The 12,840-nt window shown below is 46.5% G+C and overlaps 1 protein-coding gene across 1 annotated transcript in view; it reads right to left on the reverse strand.

Annotated features, from left to right (window-relative positions):
* Positions 1–12,774, reverse strand: part of LOC119842989 (CMRF35-like molecule 7) — a 29,603-nt gene extending 16,829 nt beyond the window's left edge. Inside the window, exon 1 of the mRNA XM_038371875.2 lies at positions 11,554–12,774. Coding sequence (XP_038227803.2) covers positions 11,554–11,593 — 40 coding nt within the window. The 5' untranslated portion in view covers positions 11,594–12,774. The remainder of the gene's footprint in view (positions 1–11,553) is intronic.
* Between the last annotated feature and the right edge of the window lie 66 nt (positions 12,775–12,840).

A 12,840-nucleotide genomic window follows, 5' to 3' on the forward strand; every position in this document is an offset into this window, starting at 1 on the left:
GAGAGGAGTAGGTGCTGCTCACTCTGTTCTTTGTGGTTGGGTTATTGTGGGAGGGAGTGTCACTTCACCCATTTTTAAACTTCTGTTTATATTTTCTTCACAATCAGGCCTGTTTTTTGAACTCCTGCATCCTGTTCTCTAATGGAATGTCTAATCATGTCCCAAAAGCATGAACAGTAACTGTGTGTGGTGCTTACATCATGAGGCCTAAAACAAGATCATAGTGGACCACAAGCTAAATATGAGTCAGCAGTGTAACACTGTTGCAAAAAAAGCAAATATCCTTCTGGGATGTATTAGCAGGAGTGTTGTAAGCAAGACACAAGAAGTCATTTTTCTGCTCTACTCTGTGCTGATTAGGCCTCAATTAGAGTATTGTGCCCAGTTCTGGGTGCCACATTTCAGGAAAGATGTGGATGAATTGGATTAAGTCCAGAGAAGAGCAACAAAAATGATTCAAGGGCTAGAAAACATGACCTATGAGGGAAGATTGAAAAGAGAAGACTGAGAGGGGACATAACAGTTTTCATGTATGTAAAAGGTTGTGAGGAGGAGGAAGAGGGAGGTAAATTGTTCTCTGTAACCTCTGAGGATAGGTCAAGAAGCAATGGGCTTAAATTGCAGCAAGGGCAGTTTAGGTTGGACATTAGGAAAAACTTCCTGTCAGGGTGGTTAAGCACTGAAATAAATTGCCTGGGGAGGTTGTGGAATCTCCATCATTGGAGATTTTTAAGAGCAGGTCAGACAAACACCTGCCAGGGATGGTCTAGATCAGTGGTTCCCAAACTTGTTCTGCCGCTTGTGCAGGGAAAGCCCAAGGGATGTACTGGCCGCCTCTTCCAGCAGCTCCCATTGGCCTAGAGCCATGAACCACGGCCACTGGGAGCCGCGATCGGCTGAACCTGCGGATGCGGCAGGTAAACAAACCGGTCCAGCCCGCTAGGGGCTTTCCCCGCACATGCGGCGGAACATGTTTGGGAACCACTGGTCTAGATAATACTGAGTCCTGCCATGAGTGCAAGGGACAGGACTAGATGACCTGTCGAGGTCCTTTCCAGTCCTATGATTCTGAGATGGAGTAAATTGGTATAACTCCATTGAATTTGATGGAGTTGATCTGATTCCCACCAGCTGAGGATAGAGCCCACTAAACATAACCATCCACCTGCCTCCTGAAAAAACCTGAGTAGATCTAGAAAGATGGAAACACCTTGTTGTAGTCCTTCAAGGTGCTGAACTCCACCTGAGAGAGGTATGCAGCATTAAAGTCAGTAGGAACAGAGGATACCTGATGGTGGAGGAGGGACTCAGCACTTCACAGGATCATGTCCGCTAGATGGGTGTGTGTGTGTTTGGTTTGAAGTGTGTCAGAGACTCCCCTTGGGATAACAAGCCAGGAACATATCAATTTCTTTGATAAATTGACGAACTCATATAAGCTTGCAGTGTCCAGTGGGCATAACTGGACACTGCAAGACGGAGGTTCCTAGGGTTGTGTCTGGGACTGGAGATATTGGCTAGTGTCATTCGGTTGCACAATCAAGCAGCTTACACACTAGATGCTGTGTGTGAACAGCCCAAGAGTGGGAGTTCTCACAGAAGAGCAGGGTAAGGCTAGCTCCCAGAGTCGAGGATTGGAGTGACCTAGCAGAGCACTGGCCCAGATAACATCAGGGGAATGTCAGAGCCACCTCTAAAATAAATAGACCACTTCCCTCACTATAGTCTTAACAGGCTGAATTTTGTTCTCAAACACTTGCAACCCATTGACTAAGTGTATGTTGTGACAGGGTCAGGCCAGATAGCTACAGGAGAGTAATAGAAGGCAGATATATTAACCCCAGGTTAACTAGGTCCCTTTTCCCTGGGTAAGGTAACAGGGAAGGTTCCAGAACAATCAGGAACCTTCTGGAGACAATTAAGACTGACAGGCTGATTAGAACACCTGCAGCCAATCAAGAAGCTGCTAGAATCAATTAAGGCAAGCTAATCAGGGCACCTGGGTTTAAAAAGGAGCTCATTTCAGTTTGTGGCACACATGTGAGGAGCTGGGAGCAAGAGGCACTAGGAGCTGAGAGTGAGAACGCAGACTGTTGTAGGACTGAGGTGTACAAGCATTATCAGACACCAGGAGGAAGGTCCTATGGTGAGAATAAAGAAGGTGTTGGGAGGAGGCCATGGGGAAGTAGCCCAGGGAGTTGTAACTGTCGCACAGCTGTTCCAGGAGGCACTCTAGACAGCTGCATTCCACAGGGCCCTGGGCTGGAACCCGGAGTAGAAGGTGGGCCCGGGTTCCCCCCAAACCTTCCAACTCCTGGTCAGACACAGGAGGAGTTGACCTGGACTGTGGGTTCACGAAAACGGCCAAACTGAGGGCTGCCGTGAAGCTCCAAGACGAGCAAATCCGCCAATAAGCACAAGACCCACCAAGATAGAGGAGGAACTTTGTCATAATGTCTAATGGTTGGCTGGCAGGCAGGCAGATCTGCTACTGGCAGCTGGCTTTGGATCAATCTCTTTGTGTCCATCTGAGTCTTGGATAGTAAGAATTTTTGCTGGCTGTGGTTAGCCAGATCAGGTCTCCTGTTACAGTACAAGAAACAAAGCGCTGGATAAGACAGGTTTTTTTTGTTTTTTAAATCCACCTCAGACAAGCCACACTGAGCCAGGACTGCAGAACAGAAACCAGTGAAGCTCCACCAGAGTTGATTTTAACCAGCCCAGGCCCATAATCTCTCATGGGATAATCTTCATGTGCATGTGAAATTAAATTGCTTATTACCTTGTTTACCTTCACGGGATGTCTTTCTAGATAAACGCTCTATCAATGACGCATTCAAATACCGGGGAGGCTTTTTTATAGCACACCACAGATGTGCATGGTGCTGTATAAGTGTCAACAAAGATTGAAAACTATTCTGGGCAGGAAATCAATCTACATTAAGAAGAAAGCAATGTGAGGAGGTGGACTACTGAGGAGGGTGAGGTTTAAAATTGAGTAGGATTGTGTGATGGCTAGGGAGACTAGTGCATGTGTCCAGGTAATGTGCAAACTCTTTATCTAGTATAATTTTAATAGAGCTGTACTTTGGATTCAACATTTAAATGGGTTTTGAAAAAGGACTTAAAGGGGACAGGAAAGGTGTTCACAATTGAGTCTTTGGCCAGCAGTTTAGCCTGGGAAACGATTGCAGCATAAGCCCTTTGGAACTCTGGTAGGTGGTTGGTTGGGCATCTCTTCTTCGTTCCTGTTTAAGTGTTCAGACTAACTCTAACTAAAATGCATCATTTTAACACCTAACTACTCAAGAGGTTTCTCTAACGCTGCCCCTTTTTACATGAGGGTGGAGAACACTCATCTCGTAGGGACTGATTCTGTTTAAACCATTGTGGAAGTTGTCGAGGCCAAGACTTTCCAAAGTGACAAGTGTGTTTTGGATGCTCCCCTTGAGCCATTTTCTTCTAAAGAGGGTGAATACTCAGCACATTCTGAAAACTGGCTCCACAGAAATCAAGGCACACAAAATCCCTAGGGGTATTTTTTTAACTTGGCCTGAAAGCCTTCCAAACCCTCATTTCTAGGTCAGTGTTCCATTGTTCCTCAATGGCCCACTTCAAGTGGTGGGGATAGAATTCTGGGCATCATCTGTCAAGATGACAATTCTCGCTGCAAATTCATCTTTCCCTCCTGCCTGAGGCCTAACCTGGTAGTGAACCACCAGGAATTGAATATGAGCCATGGTCTAGTCTGCAATAAGGGAAAGGAGGAACTCAAATACTGCAAGCCCTCTACAACTAGAGAACTACATCTGATACGAGGAAGTGTTATGGAACAATGAAATCAAGGTCATGATGGGCCAAACTATATGTATTCTTTTTTTGAGAACACTAAGCAAATAAATCAAAAAACCACCGAGAGCTTTTCTTTCATTCTTAACTAGTTGAAAGTGCAGAGGTGAACACATCATTAGGGATGTATCCTGAGATTTTTGTCTGGTTAAAGGTATGATGGTCAGTTTGTATTTGTGTGTATATCTATCTATAATATACATTTTTATCATGGTCTGGTTTTATTGTAACTCAGTTTAAATAAATTGGGGATAGATTAGTTAATCTTCGCACCAGCCTTCCATCTTAAAGTGCTATATATTCCTTCTCTCCGTGTGCAGAAGGCACCATTTACTGATGAAAGCAGCAAGTATAATCAATTAGAACTTGAACATTGATTTTTAATCAATTAGAACTTGAACATTGATCAAAAACATTGATTTTTCCCTCCCTGCCCCTTCCCCAGGGTCTTACAGATACTTCTGCATTTCAGCTGTCACTAATTGACTCACAGACCAATCCAGCCCCCCCCAGAAATCCATATTCTCACTTAAAAGGTTTTATTGGTTTGGGTTTTAGCACATGACATAATGTGACTGTTCACATCCTGCAGCATCAATGGCACTCCAATGTTTGTGCTTCTTTTCTTATTTGATGCCTTTCTGGTGCTAACCTCATGTGCCTCTTACACACTTCATAACAAGAGGGTGAAGTGAAAGGAGAGAGCGAATGGGTAGTTTGTTATGGAAGCTCTAGGAGGGATGGCAGTTTTGGTTGGGATGTATTAGTGATTTGAATATTTTAGCTATTTAGATGTACAGAGAATATCAAAAATTCCTCTCCAGGATTCTAGGTGCCTTTGCCATATAGTCAAAATATACTTGACTAGTACAAACAAGAGTTAGGGCACTAGACTCCTCAAAATTAGGCCAGAAATCCTGCCCCTCCCCCCCCCCGGGGCCCAGAGACTCTGATTCTCATTCTTGTCTCACTGACACTGGCTTTACACCAGTGTAGCTTGATAGACTTCACTGGAGCTGTTCCACATTCTCACTTGTGTGAGGAAAATCGAGCTCATTCAGTGGTTGGGTAGATACACAGGGCTGTGGTCTGCTAAACTCTGCTGGTTCAGATCCATTCCTAACCTCTGAATGAGGCAGATCATGAACTGAAACGAAAAACAGAAGCCACCAGTTGCTGGATGCAAAGCCCTCAATGTTAGTTGCTTTTTTCATACCCATCATGGTACGAGTCTGCTCTTGTGTGTCTCTCTCTCAACTGCTGAGCAGGGCTATGCAGTAGTGTATGGGGGGGATCTCCTCATTCATATGCTGGGGAATAAAACTAGACTAAAAGTAATCAGATGCAGTGTATAACTCCCATGGGGGAGGTTCTCACCATGTCCATCTGGCACCAGCTTCTTGGAAAAAGAAAAGGAATACTTGTGGCACCTTATAGACTAACAAATTTATTAGAGCATAAGCTTTCGTGAGCTACAGAGCTACAGAGACTCTCCTCTGTTTTTCTCCTCTGTTTTTTCCACCAAATGCATCCGATGAAGTGAGCTGTAGCTCACGAAAGCTTATGCTCTAATAAATTTGTTCGTCTCTAAGGTGCCACAAGTACTCCTTTTCTTTTTGCGAATACAGACTAACACGGCTGCTACTCTGAAACCAGCTTCTTGGAGTTTCTCTTGTTCTGTACACTCACCCAGATTGCAGCACAGACTAGACACAGGAAAATTGAGGTCTTCAAGAAGCCCAGGAGTAGCAAAGGGATAAAATGGTTGCTAAGTTGGTATCTAGGTAGGAGAAAGAGCCTTACAACCAGGTGCCATTTTCTGTGTGAGAGATCAAACCTGTCTGAATAAAACTGGCCTGGCTATTCTGTCTGAAAATGTTTGTGAGATTTCTCAGTGAAGTGGAGGCCTCAGCAAACTCCATCCATTTGCTCACAATATTTACCTGAAAGCAGCAAGCAAAATCATCTGGAATGTTAGTGTTGGCCCAGACAAGACCTGACAGATGCTTCAACATTTCAGCTGTTCCCCATTGACCTACAAATCAATCCTACCTGCTCAGAATCCATGCTGTCCTGAGAACAGACTTTCTTGTGGCATACAATATATGTGAGAATTCTTTGCTCTTGTTAGGGAATTGGTAGAAAGCAGAGGAATAGAAGGTGATGATGGGGTTTCTTCTGTCCAGAAGGACCACAACAAACTTCAGTCTTATTACAAGAAATGCTGATTCTGGGTTTCTATAGTGCGACGTGATGACAAAATGGTTTAATTGAGAAAACTTGGGGTGGGGTGGTAAATCTTAGAATTATGTGGAATGTTATCTTTTTCTATCTCCAACATAGGAGCACATTGGAGAAACCTCTTGTTTTCACTGAGCGATATTGGCAAGGACGCCCTAGAACCTTCCCAGAATAAAGAAAGATTAGAAGCTACATGTACCATGGATTTCACTGAGATTGAAGCAAACAGATCTTCTAGACTCCAGCTCTGGTCCTGAGGAGAAGTTACTACTCTGCTGTGTGGGATGTGACGTCTCTGTTTTTGGTGCAACTGGTGATGGAGGAAAGACTAGAGATGGATATGGAGTAGAATAGAAAAACTCTGTTTGACAGAAAACAAAATCTCTTGATGTGATTTATGCTATATTAACATTCATGCCGCATTTCTACCATTGCTTCGTGTGCTGAACCAGAAGCTCTTCACAAACGTTAATTAACTCACGCCCAACCCATGTGCAGTAGGTTCAAAAGGAATTAGGGAGAACATAGCGAGAATCCTACCACATACCGGCAGCCACCCTGGGATACTAGCCCTTATCAAGTAAGGGATTAAATATGGAGCAAAGTATCCCCTCTGATGAGAAAAGCATTCACAAGGAGCTACCAAACATAACCACTCCTCTCTCAACTGCTGTCCTGGGTTGAGGATGGTGCAAGATCCCAAAGCTTCCTGGTAGGTGCCCCTCCAAGGCACTGTCATGAGGACCCCGGCTCCCAGCAGGCAGTTTGGAGTAGAGTGGAGGAGCTATCCTTTGCCCACAGCCTCCCTCTCACCTCTCTGTTGTGGGAGCTGATTGACTGATGTCGGGTAGCAGCTACCCCTCTTATTTTGCTGAGAGAGAAGATATTGAGGCTGCTACCCCCACACCAGGGCTAGGGCTAAGGCTAGAGCCAACCTTGGAGCCTCTGTCTCTGAGCAGTGCTGGCTCATTGCTGATCTACCACATGGTTCTGCCTGCTGGTTGGCAAAGCAGGCCTCATCATCTCCTAGCTGCAGCCAGCCTGGGAGCTGATGCAGACCAGGCCAGGTTTGGAGAGGAGAATGACCTCTCTCTTCCTTCCAGGGTGGAGCCTTTGTGAAGTGATGAATCATTACATGTGGATCCCAGGCCCCACTCTGACTTTCTCATATCCATCCTCCCCCACCCCATTATCTTGTTGACCAAGAAAGGGAGGGGCCAGGCATAGCAAAGATTGGCCTCTAACCCTGCTCTCTCCCACCTTGAGCTACATTTGGGCTCTGCTTTGCCACAAAGAGATCAAAGCAAGGACTCACCTTGGAGAACAGTCACGCTAACTGGGAAATTAAAATCACTTTTGCTTCTTAGATTTATCCCACACCAGTAAATCCCAGTGTCAGGTTCTCAATGGTCACTGTGAACATGCACAAGGTGTGATTGTCTTTGATGGAGGCTCTGTCCCACTTCACCTCGGCCTCCGACCCTGTGGTCTCAACCACCTTAGAGCAGCTCTGCCAAATTATTCCACTGCACCAATATTTTGGAGTTTCCTGATATCCTTCATGGTACTGACATGGCACAGACCCTGACCTGCCTCCTAGCCCACTCACTGCCCCTAGGCCAGTCAGCTCCAGGGCAGCCAGCCCACGGAAATAACCTGAAAAACAAAATAAAGCAAAACTTGTAATCTCTGGCCTACACAGAAGGGTCGAGGATACAAGGCAGCGCCTCAAGTGACTCCTCTCCCTTAGCTCAGGCTGGTCACTGTGTTCTACATCTTACTATCCCTTGCACTGGATGGCATGACACCATGCAAGGAACCAGGGGAAACCTTATAAGAAATATATTGGAGGGGAGGGAGTCTCTGACACCCCGGGGGAGTATAAACACAACAACCAATAGTGTTAGTGATAAAGATTCCATCATACGGAGATCAGAATACCCACCAGCCCTGCACTTGTGGGTGTCTCTTGTCTAAAGCAGACAGAGGGAAAAGGGAAGAGAATGAATCTGAGCCCACTGGTTAAATTAACCTCTCGGGCATGAATGGATGAATATGAACCTCGCACCTGGAAGTAAGAGAATCACCCCAGCAAGGGGCAGCTGCATCTTCCCGACAGCTGATCCTTTCTCGCTCATTTTCTTCCAAATGCCCCAAAAAGTGAGTAGTGCTTCTGAGGTGGTGACATTTCCCTCTGGAGTTTGCAAAGCCTCCAGTGTTAGTAACACCCAGACACTTCTGCTTCTTTTACTCTTAACTGATAACATGTTTCCTTTTGCTTTGTTTTAATTTCACATCCCTCTTGTACACTTTATAAAAAAAAAAAGATAAAATAAAGAGAGAGACATGGGCAGTTTGAGAAAGGCGATCTTGGAGGATATGCGTTTTGGGTCCTAGGACAGTGGTTCTCAAACTGTGGGTCTGGACTCCAAAGCGGGTCGCGACCAGTAGTGAGCTGCAGCCAGTTCGCGTGAACCGGTTTCTTACATTTTGAAGCAGTTTTAGAACCGGTTGTTAAAAATTGTTACGGCTTCCTGAGCTCCCGGCCGGGAGGCTCTCCCAGCCCCTCCCTCGCCTTCCCCCCTCTCACAGAGCCTCAGGGTGCCCCGCTGCCAGCGCCAGCGCTCTGGACCGCTCCTGGGCCACTCGGCAGCGCCTGCCCCTTTGAACGGCTTGGTAAGGGGGTGGGGCTGTGAGCTCCAGCGGGCCGCGTGGCATCCATACATGCTGCCCTGAGCAGCATGGTAAGGGGGCTGGGCCAGGGCTGGGAGGAGGGGTTGGATAAGGGGCAGGGAGCAGTTGGAGGGGGCAGAGGTTCTGGGGTGGTGGTCAGGGGACAGGGAACGGGGCGGGGGTAGGCGGGGGAGTTCCAGGGGTCTGTCGGGGTGGTGGTGGATGGGGTTGGGGCAGTCAGGGGACAGGGAGCAGGGCAAGTTGGGTAGGGGGTGGGATCCTGGGGGGAAGTAAGAGTGGGGGAGTCTCAGGAGGGGGTGGTCCGGGGACAAGGAGCTGGGGGCAGTTGATGGGTTGCAGGTTCTGAGGGGGGCGGTCGGGGGCAGGAAGTGTGGGGGGGTCGGATAGGGGGTGGGGACAGGCTGTATGAGGGGGCACAGCCTTCCCTACCTGGCCCCTGACACAATTTTGCAACCCTGATGTGGCCCTTGGGCCAAAAAGTTTGCCCACCCCGGTCTAGTTTATTACTTTATTAACAGGGGTTGCACTTGCCTCGTTCATTATGTTGATATGTGTTTAATAAAGCAATACTTTGTTTCTATTGAAATAAACATGTAAAAATGTTTTTTATCTTTTTTATTGTTAAGTATGACTCCTAATGACTCAGTGCATTGCCACTTCTTATGGAGAAAGGTACAAAAAATACATACTGTGGCACATCCCTTAAATCTGAACTTTTTATAGGGAACCGGTTTGTTAAGATTTTCGCAGCTCATCACTGGTCGTGACCCTGTTTTAATGGGGTCTCCAAGGCTGGCTTACACTTGCTGGGGCCCTTGAGCTTCGGCTTTGCCCCCACCCTCCTGTGGGGGTGGGGCTCGGGCTTTGGCCTCCCGTCCCGGAGCAGTGAGGCTCGGGCAGGCTCAGGCTTTGGTCCCCGCTCCTGGGGTCGTGTAGTAATTTTTTTTGTCAGAAGGAGGTCACTGTGCAATGAAGTTTGAGAACCCCTGTACTAGAATGTATCAGTGATGTAATATATGAGAACATAAAAATCATCTATGCAGGCTTCTAGGTGCCTTTGCCATATATTAAAAATACAAACCAGTACAAACAAAAATAAATGTACTAGCCTCCTCAAAATTAGGAAGGGGAACCCCCTGCTCTTCAATGACACATAATTCTAGTTATGCTATTCAGAAGCAACTGCTCTATGCTGTATAGGTCTTTAGACAGGGTATGATTGGAAATAAACAAAAGAGACAAAGCTGGAACTCAAGCTGTGTGGAAACCTGTAGCAGTTTGTTTTCTTTAATAAACCACTTTCTCTTTAAGAGAGGCGATAACACACTCCAGCCTTGATACATAAATATCCACACTGTGCTCCCCTTCCTCTCCTGGACCAGAGGCAGAAGTTGTACTGGCAAGACGGTTCCCTATTTTAGACTGAGTCAGAGTGAATTCCGTGAAGCAGGTTCCCTCATGGGTCCCTGTCCTGGCAGCTCCCTCTATACATTGCAATCACTGAGAGTATGTGGACAGGGTGATTGTCCTCTCTGCAGACTCTTTTCTGATGCAGATCCTGTCTTTGACCCCATGATTTCAGTAGAATTGTGCTTCCTTACACCGTATGTTAACTTGGTTCTTTGCTCTGTCACCCCTACATCTCAAGACAAGTTTCCACCCTCCCCCGTATGTTCTTCACATTCAGATTCTCCTGTCTCACTGGCACAAACTGTTCATTGGGGAATTTTGAAAGGGATTCAGACCTCCAAACCCTACACAGGATGCAGAGAGAGAGAGAGAGAGAGAGACTCCTGCAGGAGACTACAAATGGGAGAAAAACCCTTCAGTTTTTCCCCACAGCCATGAAGGCTACAAATGTACTTTTTAAAAGATGAAAACTGAGATTCTCACAAATCACATGACTCCAGGGCCCAGGTCTTTAAGAAAACTACCAAAACATCATAAGACTCCCAATAAAATTATAAGAATTGGCAACCCTCTTATCTTCTCCATCAACAACTTTCTCAGGAGACCGATTTCGATGTAGGAACAGATCCTGCTCAGCTTGTCAGTGCCATCTGTTGTAGGGTATAATCACTGCAAGGGCATATTTGGGGCTTTCAAGCTCCCATAGTGAAGCCAGAAGAGCTTGTGAACTGTGTAAACCCAATAACTTCAGTGTATTTCCAGTGATCCACAAAGAGTCTGTGAAGGGACACACACTCATCCTGTTATGGAGGAGGTTAACCAGCTACTCCAGGCCTGCTCCATGCTAATGAGATGCACCTGCAAGGTTTGTTCAGCCTGGAGGGGGAGGACCTTAAAAGGCAGGAACTCCTCACAGGAAGGGGGGTGAATAGGAGGAAGGCAGCTCTGCCCAGGGACTGCTGGAGACAGAATGAGTCCAGCTGAGGAGGAGACAGCTGTGAGGCACACCGCTCACGAAGCTGGGCTGACCGATGGTAAAGCAATACGCCCTGGGGAGAGGGGTAGAAGGCAAACCCTGCAATGGGGCAATAGACTCTGAGAGACACAGCTCTTAGAGATGACTCTCTAGGGGCTGCCTGAGAGACTGGTGCTTGGTCCTTGATCCAGCCAGACCTTCCCCACCTTGCAAAGGGAAGGAAAGAACAGGAGCCAACCCTAGCTTGTTGGCTTAGCCTGCAGAGAGCTTCCCCAAAGGCTGCCCACTGGGGGAGAAGAGGGGGGTAAATGATGGACAATGGGACCTGTGGGGGTCCAGGGAGCCTGTCTCCTCCTCCCCCACAGAGCCCATGTCATTCTTACCTTTGAGAAGAATCCAAAACAAAACAGGGAGAATCCTCATTGTCCACCTGGTTCCCTCAGCAGGTGAATCTCTTGTCACAACAATCTGGTTTCTCCAAGATAGTGCAGGGACCTTCTTTCTTTTGCCACTGTTGAAAATGAAACCCTGAGGCTCCCTGGCCAATTCTTCAATTTGGAGTTTCCAGATTTCTCAGCTGTCTCACTTCTCTAAGACGGTCCTGCGATTGTACATGTCTCTCTGAGAAGTTGGGTCTATGCTGAGGTTTATGGCAACTGGGGTAACAACAGCGAAGTAGCTGCACAGGTGCAAACCCCATATTGCCAACCTCAAGTGTTCAAAAATTAACGAGTCGGGCCCCAAAAAATCATGAGGCTGGCTTAAAAGTACTGAGTACGTGTGACCTGGATGCCCCATGTTGGCAACTGATGGAGGTACATAGGTACAAGTCTATTCTCAGGGACTTGTCTAAACAGGCATGTTTACCCTGTGATCAACATCTTCAAGATTTCACCCAAGAGGGCCACATTTAGTCTGTGCCAAAATCTAAAAATTCTCCAATCGTCATGGTTATTGCAGCTAATTCAGTCAAGTGAGAACAAGTGACATCTTTTGACCCAGCCCAGCCAGCTGTTCACACTCTAGACAAGGTGCAGACTTGGGCCTTTACAAAGCACAAAAGAACTCAAGAAAATGACCTTGAATAGGGGGACCCTTGTGGGCAAAATGAAGTTGTAAAAGCCACCCAGGTTATGAAAAGAGACTCTCTGGAACTGTATAAAAGGAAAAAGAAGGACACAAGATGGTAGCTATTACAGAGGCAACACTGGGCCAGCAGGAGTGTCTTGTGAAAGTTGGATTCCAGCTTTATCAACTTCACAAGCACTGTATGGACTGGCCATTGGGTGAGAAATACCTTCTTAGATGGGAAAGGAATTTATGAATAAGCATAGGCTCTAGATTGCATTTTATATTTTTCTTTTGCCTGTAGCCATGTGTTTCTAGTCCCTGTATTTGCTTCTATTTGAATCTTTATGTTAAGCTGCTTCCTCTTCTGGTGCACTGCTCCAAGAAAAGTTTCACTCTCTGTGACTAAGCCCAGAGCCTGTTGGAGTGTCTTTGGCCTCCTTTCATTCATCTTGGTCTGCAAGTCCAAGTCCAGCTGAAAGAAAAGGAGTACTTGTGGCACCTTAGAGACTAACAAATTTATTTGAGCATAAGCTTTCACGAGCTACAGCTCACTTCATTGGATGATCTGAGCTGTAGCTCATGAAAGCTTATGCTCAAAT

The sequence above is a fragment of the Dermochelys coriacea genome, chromosome 14, assembly GCF_009764565.3.
Source record: "Dermochelys coriacea isolate rDerCor1 chromosome 14, rDerCor1.pri.v4, whole genome shotgun sequence".
NCBI classification, from domain to species: Eukaryota; Metazoa; Chordata; order Testudines; family Dermochelyidae; genus Dermochelys; species Dermochelys coriacea.